Raw genomic sequence first — 24,733 nt, 5'->3', positions numbered from 1 at the left:
GGGTACAGTCAATTTAAACCTCATCAATGTTTATGTGTACTTGGGACTTTATGTGTGTGGCATTTTGCAATTACTTACATCTTATCAGCCATTCTGTTGCCCAGTCACCCAGTTTAAAGGGATCCTTATGGAGCGGTTCAAAATCTGATTGGGATTTTATTATCCAGAACAATTTGTGTCATCTGCAAACTACGGAACCCCCTTGTTCACTCCGGACTCCAGGTTAACTCACCCCCCCCCCCCGGGCTGGAAATTGCAACTTTAGGTTTCCTGAGTTTTCCCTTCACTGAAATTAATCTTAGCCTTCAGGCTTGCAAACAGCTTTTGTATATAATGGAAATATAACTAATTCCACAATAATCCACTTGAAAACACACTAAAGCTGTATTACAGTGATAAAATGTTGATGTCAAGGTAGAGCAATTTGCAATCTTGGTCATAGTCCAGTGATCTTGAATTTGTAGACAATTTTTTTTTTTAAAAAAAATACAAATATGCAGGAAATAAAGTGTATTATAGAATCATAGAGTTGGAAGAGACCATAAGGGCCATCCAGTCCAACCCCCTGCCAAGCGGGAAACACCATCAAAGCATTCTTGACATATGCCTGTCAAGCCTCTGCTTAAACACCTCCAAAGCAGGAGACTCCACCACACTCCTTGGTAGCAAATTCATAGAATCATAGAAAGCCTGGATTCAACCAGCCAGGTGCACACACAGAAGCTAGCTCAAGGGCTCCCCTCTAGCAATGGGGCTTTCCTTCCTCCTCCTTCTGTGTCCTACCCCCAAATATGCCCTGAGGGTCCGGAGAACTCCCAGAATAGTGTGAAGGGGAGAAGAGGAGGACCATGCCATCTGGCAAGCAGAAATGCTTGTGCTGACAGAATGATTATAAGACAGTGACATTGAACTCCTCCCTATAAATGGAGTTTGCCAAAGAAATAATAATAATAATAATAAATAATAATAATAATAAATAATAATATATTTATACCCCGCCCATCTGGCTGGGTTTCCCCAGCCACTCTGGGGAAGGATATTAAAATACAATAATCTATTAAACATTAAAAGCTTCCCTAAACAGGGCTGCCTTCAGATGTCTTCTAAAAGCCTGGTAGTTGCATTGCATTGCAATGTTTATCGACCAAACATAGGGCTGCCTCTGAAGATGGCTTGGAAACTTCAGCTGGTGCAGAATTTGGTGCCCAGGTTGCTCACGGGGGCAAGACAGTTTGGGCATATTACACCAATCCTGGCCTTACTGCACTGGCTGCCAATTAGCTTCTAGGCCCAATTCAAAGAGCTGGTTTTGACCTAGAAAGCCTTAAACCGCTCAGGACCGCAATGCCTCAAGGACCACCTCTCCCTATATAAACCGATCTGGACTCTGCATTCATCATCCGAGGCCCTTCTTTGTGTGCCTCCTCCATGAGAAGTCTGGAGGGTGGCAACAGGAGAACAGGCGTTTTCTGCAGTGGCTCCCCGTCTGTAGAATAATCTCCCCAGGGAGGTTCTTCATTATACATCTTTATGCACCAGGCAAAAACATTCCTCTTCAACTAGGCCTTAATATTCTATGGCCTTTTAAATGTGTTTGTGGGAGGGGGCATTATTGTTTTATTTTCAACCATTTATTTTGTGCTTTTGTCCTGTATTTTTATTTTGTGAACTGCCCTGAGATCTTCGGGTGAAGGGCTGTATATTAAACACATACATACACACATACCGGTACATACATACATATACGGGAAAGAAAGCATGATTAAAATTGATTCTAACATAGAAATCTGCCTTTTAACAAGTCCGATCAGCAGTCCACCAACCTCAGCATTGTCTACAATGACTGGCAGAGGATTTGCAATCCTACCTGCAAGGACTAAACCTGGATAGGGCTTTCAGCATACAGCATACAGCAGAGCCTCTACCACAAAACAAATTCAAATTCAAATTTTATTAAACGGTCACAGACCAAAACGACTCATACAACTGATCAAAGAAGGATAACACAGGGATAAACAGAGGACAATTTCAATACAAATTAGACCATAACAACACTGTAAAGGACATAAATAAAACTAAATATTCGCATTCGTCTGCGTATTGACATTGGAAAGCTCTTGTTTCCTGCGTCTAATAGCAGCTACGCAGCATTTGGCAACATTGATCGTAATTTCAGAGACCTTATCTTCTACCAAGGCTCTCAAACGTTGGGATTCTGGTTCATTTTTAAGCTTTTGTAAGGCTGGGGCGATAAAGGTTCAGCGTAGATCCTCGTAGAGACTGCAGTGCAGCAATACATGCAAATTTGTTTCCACTTCCGATGAGCCACATGGGCAAACATGTGACTCATACGGTTTACCCTCATATCTACCTAGCAACAGCGCAGAGGGCAACACATTAAATCTGGCCAAGGTAAAAGAATGTCTATACTTGGGTATTTGCAATTTTGCCAGGTAATTTGCGAATGAGAACCCTCTCCCAAAATCTCTTATTGTGGCGTATTCTGCCACAAAACTATCAGAAGTTTTGTGGGCACTTACTAAGTGCTTAGGTTATAAAGTTCCAGTTAGCCTCCAACTGACAGATACTGTATCCATATGATAAGATACAAGAATCCAGGACAGCTGATGTGCACAGCAATTTCACACAACTAACCCAGACACAAAATAACACTCTCAGGGTCTTAACTCAAGTGAGAGGTGCAATCAAAAGAACATTATCAGCTCTTTTCCTGCCCACACGAAGGCAAGCACTTATTGATGACCACACCAAATGTTGCTGTGAAAGACAGATGATAAGTGAGCTCATCATAATTCCAATGTTGAAGAAATCAGGTTTAAAGGTAGCTCAAGAGAGTATGAAAAATGGTATTGCAATTGGAGATGCTCAGATGTGACTAACATCACAAAAGACGGAGACTTGCACAAAGACGAGACTGTATATTTCACAAAGCCACTGTCCTATATGGTGTAAGACCAGTTTGCATAAGTTGCACAAACAGCCCCTAATAGTAGGTAATGCTTCTATCATAAAAAATTCTCTTTATACCTAGGCAATGCAACCAGTAAATATCAATTGAACCTATGGAGAAGCCAAAATAGCAACCAGCTTAGAGCTCCCTCCCCACTTCTCTTTGCTTGCTGCCAAGCTGGGAAGGGCAGTGGCAGAGAGTGAAAAGTGTGGAGAGCAGTATTTTCCCTCCCTCCCTCGCACACATGGTGTCACCACAGGGGGCCGCCTTGTTGGTGCTGGCCCATGACAGGGCCTTCTTGGTGATGGCTCCCTGTTTGTGGAATGCTCTTCCTGGAGAGTTGTGCGTATCTCCCTCATTATTAACATTCAGGAGGAATATGAAAAGATCCCTTTTAAGTAGAGGGACTGTAGGATTCTCCTTTCCGCACCACCCACTTTAAAACTCCCTTAGTAAGACAGAGGGAAGAAAATGGGCCTGTGGGGAAAGATTCCTTCTTATCAGGTCCTCACCATATGCCAGACAGTTGATCACGTGAAACTCAAGAATAGATTTTGCATAATGGGACTAATTATCCTGTTATAATATCTGAACAAATATCAACTAAAGATTTCTGCCAGGAAACTGCAATTAGCAACTGGAGCTATCAATTATTATCCCTTTAATATCCAAAAAGACAACACAAAAACCAGAGCCCACAAAAAAGAGGACTAGAGAAGATGAGATCAAGATTGGAAATCCACAATTTAACCCTGATTCAAACCAAGAAGCATATTAAAATCTATCCATTGTCATAGATTTGTCAGAATAACACAGTTTAAAGTTGTATAGTTCCTTTAGCACAGTAATGAACGTGGATGCTAGTAATGTTTCCAGATAGAGGTAATGTTATTTCTTATATAAATTTGCACAAAGCTAATGAATCTCAAATTTATTTATATGTTTAACATTTTCAAAAAGTGAGATTGAGCTCACCTGGTGAGATTTCTGAGATTTGTCTAGTTCTGGTGGAGGTTAAAAAACAGAAAAGAACTACCGTATAGAAAATCTGTACAGGCAATTAGAACAAATGTTAGATACTACTCACACTAAGCTACAAGTGTGTGCGATAGCTATGTTTATATAAAGAGATCCCACCATGTCATCCCTGTTTAGAAATGTATTGTTTCTTTTCTTTTTTAAATATATTTTTAATTAAAGATTTATTGAATTACAAAGGTGTGTGCGGTGTCTCTCATATTTTAACATGTATCATTTTTGCAAATCAGTTTCATTTTCTAAAATAATTGCAAGTAAGTTCTACAAACAATCAAAATGATCTACTACTTACCATAAAAAACACGTGAAAACGAAACAAACACAAAATAAAAGGTTATATTGTCATTGGAAAACAAGACCGGTTCTAATATTTTCTATCAATCATGCTTATAGGCATACAATAAAAGGAGAAAGGGTATTTACTCAACTTCAACATGAAAGGCATCTCCCTTTTAAAAATGTAATAGTACATTCTTAAACATATTGTTCACATACTAAAAACTCCCAAGGCATTTCTGCAAGGTTTCCTGATGGAATCCTGAGCATACCAGCTTCTATGTACACATATCTTCAGAATATGATTTCCAAACTCACCTTGAAGTTGTTGCCTCCTTTTTTTGGTTGGGATTTAACTAGAGATACCCCTTCTCCATTCCACCCACCCCAACCTCAAATTAGGAGTGCGCAATTTTGGATTAGATCTATCACATATCCACCAGATTTAGCTGAACATCTGCCACATTCATGAAAATGGTATGCAGAATTAGTTTATTGCGTGTTCGTAAAATATGTAGATTAGGAGCCATTCACATACCTGGTATCCTTGTTAATAATTAACAAGTTACCCACCTCTGCTTTATAGCATTGGAACTATAACCTTGTGACTTGACCTACTGGTATTGACTAGGGGTATGCGTCAGCAATGTGTGCACCCCAAGGGGAATTGGGGTGATTCGGGTCCTGATCTCACATTCATCAGGCCAGATTGCATCATTAACAAGGTATCACAAGGTGGAACAGGGAACCCATAACTTCCAAGTTGCTCTGCGGTCTCATTTCCCCCCAAAAAACCTTGAATGTGCAACCTATTTGTTTGAGCTTCATCTAGGGACACTTCCCCTGTGTCCAGTTTTCAATCTGATCGTCCACAAATAAAATTGGGGAGGGAACATGATTTCTATTTTCTATCACACTAAAGTCTTCCTTTGCAGAACCACTAGATCTATCTTTTTGAAAATTGGTAGGCTTCGTCCCCTCCAAAAGCATGACCAAGCATGCAATTTGCATTCAAGTCTATCAGGAAATTAAAACATTACAGAACTTTTCTTTGTTGAAAAATAATAATTTTTAAAGGTTCCCTGCACAAAACCCCCTAGATGGATCTGCATGAAATTTGACATTCTTAATTTACCCTGGGAGGGCTCATTTGCTTGCAAATTCCATCTACTTATGTGAAAAGGGGAAAAAATGTTATAGCTATTCTAAACTCCTGAGTTTTGGATGTAACAGATCAGATTCAGACCCAAAAAAATATTAATAGAATGACCAGAGCAGGTCCAAAGCAGATTGGGCTGCTTCCAAATGCTACAAATACAGATATAAAGCAAGTCTTGTGGTTGTTGCACATACAAATTTAATAAATTAAATTAAGTTTTAAAATCCCTAGTATTGATTGCAGTTGTATGAGTCTTATATGCATTAGCTGATTTTTACTTATGCCATACATTTGTACTTTATGTGCTTGACAAGCAAAATGGCAGCTTTGTTTACTGGGCTTTAATACACAAAGCCTTACATTCTCTACAAATGAAAGACTTCCCAGTAACTGCTGCAGGTGAAATTAGTCAATTCAATGTAATGTAATGTAAATTGAACTCCATCTTAGCAGCCATGCACAATCCAGTGTCAAGGAAGCAAAAGCTCAGGACATTCTATGTAGTGTCAAATGCAATATGAGAACAATACCAAATTCCTTTGGGTGTTCTGCAAATAAACAGGATGTATTAAACATTGCCTCTTGAAGACTTACAGTGCTGTCAACATAGGCTTCAGTCCATACCACGTCGTGCTCTTGATCGATCACTTTGGGTCGACTAAGCACATGGAGATATTCCATAACGTTTTCCTGAACATCGGCTAGAGTAGATATCTGAGTGAAAAACCCTGCGGAAGTTCAAAAGACACACACACAGAGAAAAACATGAGGCCATGCAGACAGAGGGAGTGTAGAATATGCATAATAATTACACTCATCTTGTCTTCTGTTTGCTCTGAAAGAAATAGGGGGGAGTGGGAGGGGGGGTGGACTTGAAGGAAAAAAATTCCGAAGAAGCCTTGTCACGCATTAATTTGTGAAAGCACAAGTCTGTGAAATGATATGTCAGTCCTGAAAGGTTCCATTCCTCAGAGTGTTATACACCATTGCACAGGCTGTCCTAATTTGTTTGGTTCCAAGTCAATTTTTCAGCTTCAGGATAAAGTAAAAGTGGAACAAGTTTGTTCTTAAAGGTAAATGCTTTTTAAAAAATACTGGGGATCTATTAACTTTTTAGGGCCTCCCCCTCCCCCTGCCCCATTCCAAGTACCCAGCATCACAAACATAAGGCTGGTATTGTAAAAAAAATGTCTGGTTGTATCCAATTCTAGCTCTTCACCAAAATACAGAGTTCCAAGCACCATAATTTCTTCTTCTGCCCACTGCAGTGGCCTGTGCAGTCCATAGTTGTCCACTGAGCCAGAAAGGAACTAAATAACTCTAATGTACTGAGAGTACTATGTGGACTGCATCACTGGGCTTAGGATGTGATCCTAACTCATAGTTTATTGTATTTTAGGAGTAATCCTAACCCCCAATCTACAGTGGCAGTTGGAGCTTGTATCCCTTCTCTCGCAGAGGGGCTCGACAATGATTGAAATCCCTGCTGTGACCACTGCAGGATGTGAGCTATTGTGAAGCCAGCGCAGCAGTGGTAGCCAGAGTAAGGTCCCAAATAGTGTTTTCCAGGGCCAACAAGTCAATTTGCTGGAGAAGATCCTGATCTCAGCCTCTCTGCTGTGCCAGCCAGAAACTGGCAAGGTTTGGGGTGTCTTGATATGGTTCCACTGCTCTGAGTGGCCCAGTCCTCCTCTGTAGGATTGTTCATGCTGATATTTTGAAGACTTTCTTTTGGTGCATTTCACTAACAAGGAAATAACAAACCTGGATAATTAATTAGTGAGCTCCTCCCACAATATTATGTGCATCTGTTGATATCTGGCACAGTACATATACAAATGCATATGCACATACATGTTTTCAGGCACTCACGTACACAAGGACAGTTCAGAGATTACTCTGAACATTTACAGAGGGAGAAATAGGATCGCTGACCCCCCCCTTTACTTGTGTTTGACAGAATGTCTAAAAAGATTACAAATGCATGTATGAGAATGATGGTATTTCCAAAATGAACAGTCAAATGTGTGGTTGGGCACAGATAGCTTTTCCTGATTACCGTGTTTCTCATATTATAAGACATGTCTTATATTTATTTTTTCCTCAAAAAAACACACTATGGCTTATTTTCAAGGGATGTCTTATTTTTTTTCTCCTCCTCCTGCCGCGGCCAGCATTGCTGCTGCGCCTATCACTATGTCTTATTTTCGGGGTATGGCTTATATTCCTTGAATGCTTAAAAATCCTGCTATGTCTTATTTTATGGGTATGTCTTAAAATATGAGAAACAGGGTATATGTACAGCTTTTAAGCAGATGGGCTGTTTAACTCATTATGCCAGAGATGTGAGAATGGGACCAGTGGACATGAATGAACAAACCGAGCTCATTCAAAAATCATATATACACACACATATATGTAATGTAAGTTCCATGTTCTGAGATTTTTGTCAATTTTGAGCATCACATTAGTCTCTGCACAGAAAAGAACAGCTGTGAAAAAAGACACATCACAGCACTTGCAGACATTATTACAGCAAGGAAGCTTGAGGGCTAACCACACATATTGCAAGCAAGGCACAGACATGGGGAGAAGAAGAAGAAAGCCCAATGGTTGTTTTCCCTAGGTGAAGTAGCTTCAGGAGCAGGAGCAGGAGTGGAGAACTGACACAGGGGCAAGGGTACTTGAAATGCTGAATGAGGTCATCCACTCGTTTGAGCAAAATTTATTTGTTTTGTTTATTAAACCATTTACATACCCCCTTTCACTTTAAAAGCACCAAAGCAGGCAAATGTGTGGGTGGCACCCAACTCCACTACTTATTTCCATCAGCCGCAGGTGGGGCAGTGGGAGTGCAAAGTCCATGCCAGGATGCAGTAACGGTTGGGAGGAGAGCCATCAAACTGAAGCTCAATCCATACAAGGCGGAGGCAATGTAAGTGGGTGGTTCACCTGCCAGGTAAGTGGTGTTCAACCTGTTCCAGAGGGGGTTGCACTCCTGCTAAAGGGAACGAGGCTAAACACAGCCCTCTAGGCCTCTCTTTCTGCCCCGTGGGCCTCTTCCCCAGGTCGCAGCCCCTCCCCAGCCACATCCCCCTCTCCCCAGGCCACACCACTCACCAGCCTTGCTTCACACCCTCCTTGAGTGTTTTTGCCTGGCTGGAATGTATCCTTGAACTCTGATAATGACTTTTGCTTGCCTGGATGGAAGATAGAGAGGGGTGTGTGAGAGTGTAAGTAGAAACTAGTCTGGTGCTCAAAGGTAAAATAAACACCTGTTGTTATGTCCACTTTTGCCTCTTGCCCTGCTGCCCACCGTAGGCATGTGATCTCTAGGAGTTTTCTCCAGCCCTGCACTACATATTCAGGTTGATACCCTGGGGGTGCTCATTGATCCATCTTTGTCATTGGGAAGACAAACTGCCTGGATTGCCATTGGGTACACTTGGGCTGGTATGCCTGGTACAGCCTTACCTGGGAAGGAATAGCCTAGTTTCAGTCACCTATGTACTAGTAATCCCCTACTTGGTTTATTGCAATGTGCTGTAAGTGGGGAAACTGTTAGAGGTCCAGAAACCTTCATCAGTTCAAAATCAGTTCAAAACTGTGAGACTGATAACTGGGGAGGGGAAAATATGAGTAAAACCCTTCATCGTCTTCACTGGCATACAGTCCATTTCCAAACCCAGCTTGAAGTGTAAGGATCATTTCTCCACATCTGTATCTATCTAGACCATAAGATCTGCAGAGGTCCTTATCAGTTTCCCACCTAGTGGGTTTAGCAGATTGCTACAAGTGAAAGGAGTGCAGGTGGCGCTGTGGGTTAAACCACAGAGCCTAGGGCTTGCCAATCAGAAGGTTCGAATCCCTGCGATGGGGTGAGCTCCCATTGTTTGGTCCCTGCTCCTGCCAACCTAGCAGTTCAAAAGCACGTCAAAGTGCAAGTAGATAAATAGGTACTGCTCTGGCGGGAAGGTAAACGGCGTTTCTATGCACTGCTCTGGTTTGCCAGAAGCGGCTTAGTCATGCTGGCCACATGACCTGGAAGCTGTACGCTGGCTCCCTCAGCCAGTAACGCGAGATGAGCGCCACAACCCCAGAGTCGTTCGCGACTGGACCTAATGGTCAGGGGTCCCTTTACCTTACAAGTGAAAGGATCTTTTCAGTGGTGACATGCCAGCTGTTGAATGAGCTCCCTAGAGCTCACATGGCACCTTTTCCATGCTAGACAAAGACCGTCTGATTTTTTATGCTGTATTACTTTTTCTTGTTACTTGTTTTTTCTGCCATTAATTAATTTTAACTTTTGTATTATGTTTTAGGTTGCCTAGACATCTAGAGCTACCAATAAATATGGTAAATAAATAAGTAAGATGGATAGTAAGCTGCCAGGGGACAGTTTGGAACAGAAAAGCAGTGAAAAAAAGAACTAAGTGCTCCCATAACCGCTTTTCCCTAGAAAAAAGTCAGTGCCTGCTTTTGTTACACTTATGCAGGTAGCATGCCATTTCATCCTTCATTGAAATGTGTGAGCCATTCTCTGCAGAACATCACAATTTAGGATACTACAGCAGTGGGTCTCAACAGCCAATCTTTTAGTTACTTCTTGGTGATATAATAGCTTAATAATAACTCCACAGGTTCAACTGCCTCTTGCCACCATTTTGTCCCTGCACAGACTGATGTATTGATGAATTTTCTCAACCTCTTTCATCAGTGTTATGTAACGTGTGAGGCACATGGTGTACAATTAATATTTAAATAAACTAACATTAAAGGGAAGGGACTGTCAAATTACTATAGTGAGGTAGACTATTTTCTTAAAGACTCGCCTAATACTGGCTCTTTTGTTTGTGGCTAACTAAAACATTGAAGTACGCCTTTGTTTTCACAGCTGGCAAGCTTTCAGTTGTAATTGACTGTTGAGGGAGAGGCATGGCCGAATCCTTTAAAAGTTGGCAAGCCAAACCTTTGGAAAATGTTACTTGTGCATCTGAAGATCTTGATAACAATTTGCCCCTTCTCCTGCTAGGAAGATAGTTGAAAACTTTCATACACTATTCTGTCGCGGTTTTGGGGTCTTGACTGTTTTAATGTATTTAAAATGGGCTGCTGCTCTGCCTCATTAAGCCTATGCTCCCTCAAGGTATGGCCTACTTAGGTAGGAGCAGGAGCTGGTGGTGGTCTCCTTCAGTGTGTGAAATTCCACCATGAACCAGTTCCAGAGAAAGGATTTCACTATCCACAATCAAGTCGGCTGGAAATCTTTCAAACACCCTCCATCTCTGCTGTGTGCTTCCAAGGAGAAAATCACCAGGAGGAAAATTGATTCTAGGGGCAATGACCTCTATGACAGCTACACGGTTTGGCTTACCCATCCATGCAAGAATTAAGACTGCAGTGCAGTCCTTCTGAGACTCCGCAGAGAGGCACTGCCAGGTCTCAATCCTCTCTTGCTGATATTATCTTTCATTCTCCTACCCCACAAAAAAAGAACCCAGCAGTGCTTCAGCTGATAAGCCTACCCTGATAAGGATACCCTCCATAAGTGAAAGAAACTTGTGCTAGTGATGTTGCTGCAGCATCTATAGGGATCGGGTTCAATTAACATGACATGGAGTAGCAGATAAATTCATGTTGCTCTTGACAATCTAAGCAAACCGACAATAAAAGATTCTGCTGACTTACACTAATTCCTTTTTCCTTTTTAGCTTTGGAATAAATTTCCCAGATTTATGCAGGTACAGAAAGAGGATTATTGGAAGATTTTGTTAAAAGATTTCTACCTTGCCTTTTGACCCCAAGATGGCTCACTACCATAACTACAAAAGACAATGACAACGTAACAATCAAAATCGATAAAACAATTAAAGGCATCAAGAGAATCTATTGAAATCTAATCTAACAGCAGAGCAGAAATCCAACACTAGTTTTGTTGAGCCCAAATGTGTTGCACCATTAGAATCAGGAGTATATGCTGTCAAATTGCCCTAAACCCTATTGGTTTAACCAGTGAAGCAAAGGAAATGTTGACAATCTAAATGAATAGTGGTTTGTTTCTGCTTTAGTTTCACTCACATGACTCCTCTATCGAGTTGTTACCAGAGTGGTGTGAGACTGGAAGATGTCAAAAAGCAACACCTTGTACACCCTTCTGCTAATATATCAAATGCCTAAAATGCATCCCAGGATATTCCAAGGCATGGGTAGTTTATGTGATGTGCCCTATAAGTTGTTGGCATCCAGCTCCTCTCAGCATGGCCAAAAGCATCTTCAGGAAATCTCTTTGGCTGCCCCTGCTCTAGGGCATTGTCTCATAAGACATTGTATTGGAAACCTTAGACAGGACTACTTCACTCGATCTCAAGATTAAATACTGAAACATTTGCTTAGCAACCTTCTAGCACAGGCATCCCCAAACTGTGGCCCTCCAGATGTTTTGGCCTACAACTCCCATAATCCCTAGCTAACAGGACCAGTGGTCGGGGAAGATGGGAATTGTAGTCCAAAACAGGGCCGAAGTTTGGGGAAGCCTGTTCTAGCATATTTCCAAGTGCTTCCTACAATCATTAAGTGTTTACACACTAAACTGGCAAGGAGACTTATCTGGGGGCTTTTAGCATGGATAAGGTCAAAAAGGAAGTGATAAAGAAACCATTAGGATTACAAGAGCGTTCTTTCAAAGACCACAGAAATATGGTGCAGAGCCATATATGCTATTTGTTCTTGGCAACTAACAAAATTCTTTATTTTCCCATTTATTGGAGATTGGGCTAGTACATGCCAAATTAGAAGAGAGGAAGGAAGCCACCTCCTGATGGCCCTACTTTCTGAATGGCTGTGGTTAGATCTTTATGAAGCATGGGTAATGTACTGTCTGAAAAGCTAACATGCTTTGTTGTTGACAAAACTGACTTTTAAAAACTTGCTTCAAAGGATTCTTACACAGTGACTAAGACTAAATCCTAGAGCAATATTAGCTGATTAAGACAAGTCTTTCAATTGAGTAATTTCCATCAGATGGGCACAGACAGCGGTTACAGCAATAATCCATGACTAAATGGATGGACTTCAAGTGAATCATTAGAATGTCATGTGGTGCGAACACACGCAATAGTGGGAAAACTTCAGTACATGAAGCGATGACAGAAAGAATCGTAGCTTCACCAGAGCTTTCTATCACTGCGCTGCGATTAGGCCACAGCCAACCTGACATGTCTGCACATAGCATAAACTGAAGCTCCATTCCTGAGTAATACAGAAAGTAGCTCATTCCTCTAACACCCTCAGGGTCAAAGTCCACAAGTGAGAAAAGGGCACTGCGGTCCACCTATTATCTGTGCCCCAAACCCTGTCTACTAACTGAATAGAAGAAAGCTCACATCCTGTTACAGGGTGCTTGGCGTTCTCTCGTGGTAACAGAACACAATACAGAAGATATCATTCATCTTTGCCGTAAGATATTCATTGCTACATTATTTCATTCTACACTATAGAACTGCTAGATTTCATTTATTTCCAACTTCCCCAGTGTGCAAGGTAGATTAACATAAACATTTATTAAAACAGCACCAGTTTAAAACAAACAAAATACAAAATATGTTCTGCGGACTAAGAGAAACAGATCAGGCACACACCTTTTAAATATCCATCCTAAAAGATGTATCAAAAGGGGAAGGATTTTGCCAGCCTTCCAAAAACTGCAATAATATTTTGTTAGGGTACAATATCCCACAGAGCTGGAACCTCAACAGAAAAGGTCCCATTTCTCCTGACAATCTTGCTTCCTAAAAGGAAGCATTAGCCAGATATATTGGGCAGATTCAAACAATTCTTTGCATGTTTATTTAGTCCCACTGACTGTGTTCACACATACATACTGTATGCATCTTAATCTTGTAATCTTGTAATCTTAATGAGGGTTTCCTGCAGGGAGAGGTGCTCTTAAACCTCAGTACCCAAGCTATGCTTAACTTCGAGAAAAATCCAGCACCTTGATTTATTCCTGGGGACAGTTCTCTGTATCACAGAGCATATTGGGAAAGTTTCTGCTTTCTCACTACAACTAGAAAGAGCTCCTGCCATCTGTACTAGTCTTGCACAGAATGCATTACAGTAGGTATGAAGGATGGTGACCAAATGAATTTGTTTCCTCTAAAAGCACTTCTAGTTCACTTTACAAGGTTAATTCTGCAGAAATAGTCTGAAAGTACTACCCTCTTGCACCCACCTGTGGGTTAGTGAAATACAGGTTTGTGCACAGATTGTGAGACCATAGAGTTAACTGAACCATACTGGGATGTGCTCCTTTAGCACGCCATAATTGGGATCACAGTTTAGTATTCCTTCAAAAAAAGAGTTAAATGAGAACAGAGAGGATATTACAGGGAGAAAGAACAGCCACATGGAAGGAGGAAATAAACATATTTTGCAAGGAAAATTAACAAACCTTTGTTGGCACAAGCCATCCACTTGAGGTTATCAGCAAAGGCAGCTTCTCTTCCTATCAAGTAGGTGAATATGCGAACCTGAAAATACAATGCTAAATTAATGTCTTTCTGCTATAGGAGTGTATTTAAAGGAAACACCTTAACCAAACTGATAAATGAGTATTAAACTGGTTATACAACACAGTAACATTAGATACAATCTAATATCCTAAACATATTCTACCGGAAATGCTCCACTGCTTTCAAGGGAACTTTATTCTGAGCATCAAACTACATATCACACTTAATGCATAAAGAGTGACTTTGTCCGTGGTTTTTCTTCAATTATACCTTCCCTTCCTATGAACAAACAGAAAATTGCTGTCCCTGCAGAGCTAAGACGGCTGGAAATAAAAGTTCCCATTGATATCAATGAGTGATTTAGGGTATCAGCCAAATAAGCTATTTATGCTCCAATCAGGCATTGTTTAACCAAATTACATCTCAGTTGATTTTTGTAATCACACACTATTCGGCATTTTCCACAAACTAAGAGTAAGTGCAAACTAGAACTTTAAGCTACTGAGTTATAGCCTGAAGTCACATGATACAGAAGTCTGTTCTATGGTTCAAAATATAGTAGACTGTTCTGGTCTAAAGCTTACATTTAATTACTACACAAATTATTACTACAGATGTGAAACATGAGATGACCTACTGGCAATGGCTCTGCCTCTCTTAACGCGTGATCATATATATATATTAATATGAATCTTCCCACAGTATAGAAGCATGGATACATTCTTTCAAACTAATTTCCCCACCCACACTACCTTGGAAAGAAAAACCGCAGAACAATCCAACACAGTCTTTGTTCACGAGGTGGACAATTAATTTAAAATACCTTGGAACTCCGCACCAGACACAGTTATATGAGAAAACCTGACACAGTTAAGGCTACAAAGGTCACATCATATTTAAGAAAGGCATACTCTCCATATTTCTAGAGACAGCCCTACTTTTGTTGCTGTTGTTAGGTGAAATCACTGACCCTGTTTCTGCACTTTGTGAAGACTCCATGCACTAAACTCCAGTCACTAAACTCCAGGCCTTACACTGGGTCAGGGTGGCCACTTACACAGAACAAAAGAGAGAGAGAGAGAGAGAGAGAGATCTAAAAGAGGGCAGAGATTTACAAAAATGACATAAGCTAATTTATGTATAAAGGTACAAAATCACAAATAATTACTATATTTTTAATAGAAGTACATTTCACCACAATGGGAAATACTGTGACCAGATGAGCTGTGGATTGGTCCCTCTGCTTGCCCCCCTTCTTATCTTTAAACTGGACTTAGACTGGACAGCCCTTCAGATAGAGGACTACTTCCTATGACTGTCCTATGACAGCCCTTCCAATAGAGATTTATCCACTGTGAAGTAGGACACCTTGCTCTTGGTGACCTGAAGAATGACCTCTGGAAAACATCTTAATGGCTGAACAGGTTCATGTGAGCGAAAGTGTCCTTTGAAGAACGCTTGCCCCATGTCATTTACAGCTTTGACATACTTTGAAATGTATCAGAAACAGGCTGGGAACTACAAGCCAATGTATTCTGTTCTAGCATTAGCCTTTCTTCTACCATGGAACCCAAGCCAGCGTACACGTGGTTCCATTTAGGCACTGGCCAGACCCAGATCTCCTTACCTTCCACAAGTTATTGTGGCCTCGTTTACTTTCAGAACACACCTTAGGTTCACTCAGTAATCACCTGCTGTCATTAGCATTGACAGAAACTTCAAAGTCAGCCTCTTTATCTAATACACTGCAGTAAGCCATATGGGATGTTACCAGTGCTTGGATAACTGAGGCCAGGCCATCTCTGTACAGGAGAAGGGTTCAGCGTCAATGCAAAACTAAAATGAAATTGTAAAGAAGGGTATGAATGCATTCACTGTACTCACACACCACCAGTCAATATAGGTCTGGATCATTCATCCTCCTCTACCAAGTCTATTGTTATCAAACTTGACAACATCCCTACTTCCTCCCCAAACCAGTTTTCGAAATCCAGTTTGAAATGAGAAGGATTGTTTTCATTTATTTATTTTGCATGCCCAGCTCTCATTACAGTGCCTTTATTTATCCCTCTCTCCACTTTTCCCTGGCCAAAGGTCAAGGTGTTTGGCTATGGAACTCAAGCGTCCCAAATGGAACTTTAATAAGAGAAATGGCAAGAAGAACCAGCTTCATTTTACACATTCAGCATAAGTCAATAATGCTTGGACATACCACCAGAGCCCCCCCCCCCCGGGAAAGGAAAGGAAAAAGTACATAAATTGTTGTCAATGTTTATCTCTGGGAAGATTGAGCTAAGCTCTAAGCAGAGAATGAATCTATCAGATAGATTTATGCCTGATGGTTTCCTTTAATCTACACATAAGCAAAAAGCAACTATGTTCCTAATAAAAGGAGAACAGAGAGAAGGATAGACAAATGTGGCAACAGGCCAGAGCATATAAACTTAATTAGATGCAAGTAATCAACGTTCAACAACTGTGTATTGAAGACTGCTACAAGAAAAGGACATGATTTTTATCAGTTCTATGTGGAGGATGCTAAATCTTATTTTCCCATCTCCAACCACCACTGCAGAATGTAGACAAATACAAGTCCTAATATTTAGTGCCTAAGAAAATTTAATACTTCGTATTATTCATTGCCACTGAACTGCAAGGTGCAAGGTGATTTTGTGAAGCTCATCTTGCATATTGTTTGTGATGCAGCTAGTGACAAGAGTCACAATTCCCCAGACTTCATGCTGCACCATATTACATATATATATATTCATAGCATTCACATTGCTGTACCAATTTAAAGTATAAAGCAGCAGCACGGCCCCACTCTTCTGTAAACCTGGTTTGTTTTTTGCTCTTTGGGTACCTTGCCCTTTCTATATTTGAGTATGCATTTTTGCCAGACTTCTTCCTACAGAGACACATGCCAATAGGGCTTTTAACCATAGCTGTCAAGTTTTCCCTTTTCTCACGAGGAAGCCTATTCAGCATAAGGAAATTCCCCTTTAAAAAAGGGAGAACTTGACAGCTATGCTTTTAACTGTGTTTCATGGTTATCCCCTCTCTCTAGATCTGTTACCTCAAGAAGGGATATTTTAACAACAACAATACTCTGGGTTGCTTCCAACAAAATATAAAAACACAGCAAAACGTCAAACATTAAGGAAAGGCCTTCAAGGCCACTAGCCAAACTGACCTGAAGCAAAGGAAATGTTTCCAGTTCCAATGTTTGCATAAATATGCATTCATGTTTCATTTTGCTTTATCAGAATAGTTACTGCACTGAAAATCCACCTTTAACTGTGAATAGATTATGATTATTTAAACGTTTATCGGACTGCTACGGAAAATAAATACAGCAGTCTTTTGCAGTGTGATCAGCACATTTTAAGGGAAATGCCTGCTGTACTGATTTTCAGTGATCATACCACTACATGGAAATAGTAGGTAGATTATGTGGGAAATATGCACAAGTGTCACAGTATCTCTAATACAAAGTTAATGAGCAATCAGTCACACATGTTCTCCATTGATTTTTTTGTTGAGCCAAAGAAGCAGAGTTGTACTCTTAAACCGATTGTATAAAATTGCCGTCTACCCAGGCTGCTCCCCATGTGTAGCACATGACCCCGCATTACACAGATATGGAACTCAGGTGCTTGGGAGAGCAGCCAAAATTGAAATATTTTAATTTTCAGCCTTAAGCCTATGAGGCCTAAACGACCTACTACGCCTCATAGAGATTATCCTCTGTGGGAGAGGAAGTATGCTTCGGCAGAAACATTAGTTTTCAGTTGTGAGCACTGCTTTATGTAACTTTGAAATATTGGGCCGCAAGCATATATTGCCTAAAAAGAAAAAGAAAATAACAATAATCCTGGCATTGTTACAGCTCTGCATTTGCTATGTTTGCAACTTTGATATGGAGGCCCTACAACCCTTACTGGCTTGTAGTGCTTTGGTGTTATGAGAAGCACAAATAATTAACAGTTGTCTTACTTTTTTCCACTTAGCATTTTTTTCTTGGCCGAGTCATTTTTATTACTGCAGCTTGCCTTGAGTTAGACGGCAGATTTATTTACACAGCCTTCTGTCCAAATCCCGTCTATGTGGTTTTTCCCCAGTTAACTTGCTACTCTTACAGGTCTGAAGGGTTCAAAGATTATAAATCACATTTATAAATGAGGTGTCCGGCTCCGACCTTTGGGAATATTTTGTGAGAAGGGAGAACAGCATCTTAGAAAGACAAATTCATTATTTAAATTTAATCCCACCCTTCATCCAATGAGCTTGGGTTGGTGTACATGTTGTCATGACCCCAGACCATGACTGTTCAGAGTCCTCTTACAACTGCATCCATGCCCTAGTATGCCCTGTGTCTATCCACAGGCACCAAAGCTCCCCTCCCCTCCCCTCCCCTCCCCTCCCCTGAGCACTGCTCAAAGACCTCTCTGCTGTAAGACTCTGATAGCTGGCCACAGACTTCCTGGAGAATCATGAGAGATTCCCACCGCTGAGAACCCATTACCTGCTTCTGCAGTCCACGGCTGAAGAAGAAACCATTCCTTTAAATGGCCAGGAGGCAGCACTCAGGCGATGAGTCTTCCAGTCAATGACTTCCTAGGCCTGCTATAAAACTCAGCCAGTTGCTGAGACAACTTAGATGTTTGTTCAGCTGCAAGAGAACTATCCATGGTCCTGAACCCACACCTTGATCATCTGAAGTGCTGACTGTTGCCTTTAACTGTTGTGTCTTGTCCTGCCTAGGGAACTGCTGACCTTCCCTTGCTTAGGACATCATCACTCCCCCGTGGTAAATATTTTGCATACAAACACTGTGATAGGTTGAAAAATAGTGTTTGAGGATTTGAACTCATGTCTCCCCAGACTAATTCAAGTGTTCTAATAATTCTTTAAAAAAAAACACAGTCCAGTGAAATGTTCTTGCGTGAGTGATATTTCAGATTAGAATATGACTATTGGTGCTTACAGGGCATATCCCTCTCAAGCTCACATTCAGAATGAGGGTAGTGCTTAATGCCCTCACTCTGAACTGGCTGCATGAGAAATGATTGTCCTTGTTTGTTGGGATCAGCAGGGTGTGGTTGCACTGTAGCAGTAGTCAAGAGGGACTGGCAATACTATTTATAATTTATTCAGTATTTATTTATGTGAAATATTTGTAAGCTGACTTTCAGGGTACAATCTCCCAAGGCAGCTTCCAGAAGTATAACAATATATAAAACATAATTAATTAAAAATGAGAGAGAAAAACCACAATAATTAGCGAAGAGGTACCATGAAGGGGAGTAGGTTGAGAAACAGTTTGCACATGAATGTATGCAAGTGCTTAATAATATTCGTCCCCCACCCCCACCCCGGTCTGGCATTAAAAAAAAAACCCAGCAGGTCTGTTTGGACAATGGTGAGCAATGCTGGCAAGCTGCCTTTGGCTTTGTGGGCAACAAGTTGTGCACACCCACTCTAGAAAGCATGTGATTTTCCTTTGTCAAGTGTCCTTCTCTATGTGTTGCTTAAAAAAAATGGAATTATGTCATTTGTCCTGCTGCTTCAGACGCAGCAATCTGGCAGTGGGCATTGGCTTCGGGGTAGCACAATCCTAAGCATATTTTCTAAGAAGAAAACCCTCCTAAATTCTCAATCCCTAAAAAAGCATGCCTAGGATTGCAGCCTCAGTTAAAAGATAATGCTATAGGATACAACCTCTTGCAGCTGACAGTGGAAGGCTCATTATTCCCTGTTGAATGTTTCTGGAGGCCCAAAGTCTCTGTGTGATGTGCAACAGCTGGCCAAATAATAATCTTCTCTACTTAAATTTACTAGAGGGAAAGGAGGGGACTTTGGCTTATAGCTTCCAGGGAAACAGAGACCTTTGCCTACAGCTGCAAGCCATTTCCATGGACAGTACTGTCTGAACAGATTTCCTTACTCACTTTTCTCCCAAGAAATGACTGCTGTCTTTATTGCAAATAAAAAAACCAAAAAATGACAGATCCATGTTAGACTTTATTTAGTTAATAGCAAAAAAGACAACCAAGCAGAAGGAGTTCTTTACAGATTCCTTTTAGAGACCCTCAAAGCACTTAAAAACAATTCACAAGTCTATAGAGTAGCCCTGAGTACCATGAACGGGCTTGGTAGACCTTTGATGCACTTATGCTTTTGAGCACATATTTTGCTGTGTACTTAAGAACATGAGAGCCAGCGCAGTCCAGCAAGCGCTGAAAGGAATTGTTAGATATCCTGCATCTATCTCTGTATCTGTGAGCAAAAATATACCAAAGATAGATACAGCCTATATCATATAGGTAATTGGCAGGTCTTTGGTCCTGTCTCAGTTCAGTATCCACTCGGATTGGTGTGTCAAAGGAATGGAACTAAGGGTGGAATGGTGCAAAATCAAAGGCGATTCAGTTGTCAGTGGCTCCAAATGAGTTCCAAAGGACAAAATATCAAGAGCTGCATACTTGAAGGGTGGGGGGAATCTTCTCTGTGGGTAGAGGACATTTTAGCTTTCAACCTGGTGGGTGTTTGACTGTCATCCAAAATAAGTGAATGACTACCAACTGGTCTTATATAGGAGCACTGCAGTTGGGAACAACACCACAGTGCGTCCAGAACTTCCCCATCCTATGGGATGGCTTCTATTAAGAGGGATTAGTTTGCACCCCCCTGCGAATCCATCTAATATACTGGCGCACCCTGTCTTTCAAACGCATAAGCATTTGGCACATGCTTAAACAAAAGGAATTGGCTGCAGTCCACCTCTTTGTCATAGTCTTTACTGTCTGCCCAGTTGGTGGTGGCAAATAGCTGTTGGGGTGCTGTCTGTAAGCAAGCACAGGCCTGCCATCCAATGCCTGTCTGAGGGAAGTGTCAGTGTCTAGGTTGGGATTTAAATCACTGGGGATATGTCTGAGCAATTTTAACTTGTTGTCACTTAGAGCTCCCAGTTCAAAATAATTTGTACGAATCAGCATGATCTACAGCCCCTTGTCCTGGCCAAGCCCAGCTAAAGAAGGCACATGTCTGATAGCTAAGTCTTTATTGACAAAGAAAGCACTTACGGCAACTTCCACGGTGCTGCAGATGCACACACACACACACACACACCTAGTCCCTCAGATCTGTGCCCTACAGAGAAGTTGCAGCAATGGTGAGACCCTTCCCCCTCTTCCAGCTTACATACCCTCCCCTGACGGGTTGCACGCCCATAAGCTGATTCTTCTCCTGCACTGAAGTTGCCACTGCTCTTCTCACTTCAAGCCCCTCCTGGTTCTAGAAGACAGTGGGGAAGGCAAAGGTGGGGAGTCTACTGACTCATCTAACACAAGAATAGCCTCTTCTTCTACCAAATCCTGCACACTTTCTCAGATGGCCTGACACTTCCTCCTCCACCTGCCCTGGCTAGTCCCCTCTCCTGAGTCACTCCCCTGGTCCCCTGCTTCCACCCCACACACTTCGGAGCCCTGACAGTCCATCCTAGATAAAGGGTTGAATTCAACACAAAGGTAAGGATATCATTCCATCAGCACAAGCATTTCTGCTTTCCTGGCACAGCAATTTCCTTAAGACTTAAAAATTATCTGATAGTCAGTACCCACCCACCGCACCCAAAAAACCTTTTCTTGCCCCTCAACAATAGTTTCATAACACCTAGAGGAAGAATAAACAAAATAATCAGTGGAGACACATGCCTAGAAATTTAGTACAACAGGTAAAGGTAAAAGACAGATCCAGTAGGGAATAATAGAACCAACAAGGACTCCACACCGGTCTCATCCCAAATAAACATGTTTCAGAAAACAGTGAACTGAACAGATGAAGCTACCTTATAGAGCCCCAGTTTGCACATAACACTAAGCCAAACTATGACTTAACATGAATAAGTAAAAATGTAAGCTCCTAGAGCAGAGATCGCAGCCAGTTTGGTTATTTTCTGAGCTCAGTTATAGTTTGACTTAGCCTGGTGTCCAAACTGGGGCTAACGGTTTACCTATCTCCAGACAAACTGCAAGCTCTTGGCATAACACAGCAGTAGAAGAAACAGGAAGGAGCAAAACATGCTTGCTAGTTTGTGCTAAGCCATAGTTGGTTTAGTGTTACATGAAAACAAGCCTAATGGGTTACACCACTGGCCTCATCTTCTGTCTGCTTGGATTAGTAGAGGTCTCCAAGTAAATCAGGCAGAGACCTTTCAAAACCTTCCCCCTGGGATCCTTTAATCATATATGCCAGGATTTGAATCTGAAAGCTCCTGCATGCTACCACAGAGGCACTACAGAGGTCATTCCACACATTCTCTCAAGTGCAGGCTTGATTTCCCTTGGCCAGCCAGGTAAGAACAGTTTTCCTGGGTTGAATTTCAGGGAAGTTGCAACCTAAGCCAGAAACATGGTGCTTGACAAGCAAACTTCACTTTTCAAGCCAATCCTTCTGACCAGACTGCTTGATTTCTTAAGCAAAACCAGTACAAATACTAAACTTTGCAATGTAATGAATGTCTCCTGGAAGGAACTGCCTTATTTTTTTCATATATGGTTACACAGCCAACATTTGTTGGCCTCCAGGATTCCCAAAATAGTTCTTCAGTACCCACAACATCAATGTGGAAAAGCATTATCATGCATATTCAACTTGAGCACCCTCAAGAGATGAGGAAGCAAGAAAAACAATAAGGCGCTGAAGAATGTTTATATGACTTTCTTTATGGGTGTTTATAGGCCACTCTTTACCATGCAGTCTCAGGGTGTGGTTACATAAAGCTTAACACATGTGGCATCTTCCAGTCGGTGTGCAAAAAAGTGTGCCTTGACCTGATGTCAAAATATATACAATGCTGAGGCCAGATGCACCTCAGAGATGGTATTCCATAGCCTGGGGGCCACACCACTGCCCCACAGTGGAACTACTAGCAGGACATCTCCTGAAGATTTCAACATCTGAGCACGTTTGTATTGGAGGATGAGCCCCTTCAGATTTTGAGGCCCAGGTCATTTAGTACTTTGTATGTCAGCCTAAGCACCTCAAATTGGGCTTGGGAGCCCACTAGCAACCAGTGTAGATATTTAAGAAATTGTATTATACGCGACTTGCCAGTAGTACCATTCAGTAGCATTCTGCACCAGTTGAATCTTCCATACCAGTTGATTTTCAGAATGTGTCATTTCTGGCCATGGTTAAATTAGACTGTAACTAATTACAATCTCTTTAACTACAGAGTGTAGCTAATGCCACAGTACCATAATACATTTCCTCCTTTCCCCTCCCCTATAATATTTAGATTTCATCCCATTCCAAGTATCCACGCTGCCTTCCTACTTGCAGCGGGTGGGGAAGAAATGAGGTGTCAGCCACAGGTTTGAGTCTAATGTGTATTTCAGCCAAATGGTTTGCTTCCAAGGGTTTGCATTGATATACAAAGTGGTTTATTGAAAAGCGTATTTCAGCGGCATGTGATGCGGAAGTGGGGGAAAATATATCTTAAGTTCAAGCTTGGCATGGCAAAACTAATTGTGTTTCAACACACAGGCGACCGAACAATTTAGACACAAAAGAACTTTGTCATTAACCCAAATGAAGCATGTAGAATTACAGGAGCAACAGTAGTGCAGGTGAACTAAGCAGCCAAAGGTACCTGCACAATGGTCTTGTTTTATATGTCTGTTAAGCAAGATAGAGCTCAGTCAGCCTGATTTTTTCCCCAAGCCAAAGTTATCAACTCCCCTATTTACTCCAGATACTTGAGATAGCTGCAGGATGTTGCAGGGAATCAGGGAGAGACATTCACAATGTATTGCACTCTGCACACAGCAGACAGAGATTAGTGGGATGACATAATGGATAAAGTGCTGACCTTTTACCCCTGGGATTCTGTCCAGGCTGCAATCCTATCAGATAATGAGTTTGGCAATTGCTGCGATTTTCTTTGGACGCTAATCCCCGTCACAGAATCTCTATAATTCATAATATAATTTAATACACCTGGCAACCTTACTCCAGTTCATTCTTTTGTTTTGTAATAGCCCAATGTGAAGTCAAAGGTGATAAACACTCTGATAACAAGCTCTTATCTCTCATAACAACTAGTTTGGAGGGGATTATTGCGGCTATAAACCATTTGGTAAAAATTGTCAACCAAGACAGCGAGGTAACAAAATAAGGTGACATTTGAAAGGTTTGTCACTAATTGTCTACCTACCTGCCAGAGATTTGATAGCATCAGAAATGCTGGAGAGAGAAAAATCTCAGATTAAAGATACAGATTCTGGGGCCAAAAGCAGAACACAAGGATTCCTAAAATTCTAAAATGAGTGATGGGGTTTCAGCCTTGAGGTTAATAGCTTCCCTGCCTTCCTTCCTGAATTTAGCAATATTTGTAACTGAGTAATGTATTCGGCCTGAAATATATTACCTACATTAACTGTTAAGTAACTATCAGGGCAAGGGCCACAGCTCAGTGGCACAGTGAATGTTTTGCATACAAAAAAATCCCAAGCTCAATCACTGGCATGTCCAGGTGCAGCTGGGAAAGAATCCTGTCTGCAATCTCCGGGAAGTTGCTGCTAGTGAAGCTGCTGCTTGTGTGAGTGTCTGGAGGCGGTTGGAGGATGGATGGTGGCTAACAGATTGAGGTTGAATCCTGACAAGACAGAAGTATTGTTTGTGGGGGACAGGAGGTGGGCGGGTGTGGAGGACTACCTTTGTCCTGAATGGGGTAATTGTGCCCCTGAAGGACCAGGTGTGCATCCTGGGAGTCAT

The 24,733-nt window shown here is 41.5% G+C and overlaps 1 protein-coding gene across 8 annotated transcripts in view; it reads right to left on the bottom strand.

Moving 5' to 3' along the window:
* CACNA2D3 (calcium voltage-gated channel auxiliary subunit alpha2delta 3) overlaps positions 1–24,733 on the bottom strand; it is a 503,883-nt gene that overhangs the window by 171,872 nt on the left and 307,278 nt on the right. For all 8 annotated transcript variants that reach the window (XR_015948236.1, XR_015948235.1, XR_015948238.1 and 5 more), the window contains exons 12-13: positions 13,894–13,972; positions 6,039–6,172 (exon numbers count right to left, since the gene is read on the bottom strand). Coding sequence is in view for 3 of the 8 variants with exons in the window: in XM_088662250.1 (XP_088518376.1) it covers positions 6,039–6,172; positions 13,894–13,972 (213 nt within the window). In the remaining 5 variants the exon portion in view is untranslated. The remainder of the gene's footprint in view (positions 1–6,038; positions 6,173–13,893; positions 13,973–24,733) is intronic.

The sequence above is a fragment of the Zootoca vivipara genome, chromosome 2 (genome assembly GCF_965207765.1).
Source record: "Zootoca vivipara chromosome 2, rZooViv2.hap1.1, whole genome shotgun sequence".
NCBI lineage: Eukaryota > Metazoa > Chordata > Lepidosauria > Squamata > Lacertidae > Zootoca > Zootoca vivipara.
The sequence above is the reverse complement of the archived record's forward strand: the minus strand, read 5'-3'. Positions and strand labels throughout refer to the sequence as shown.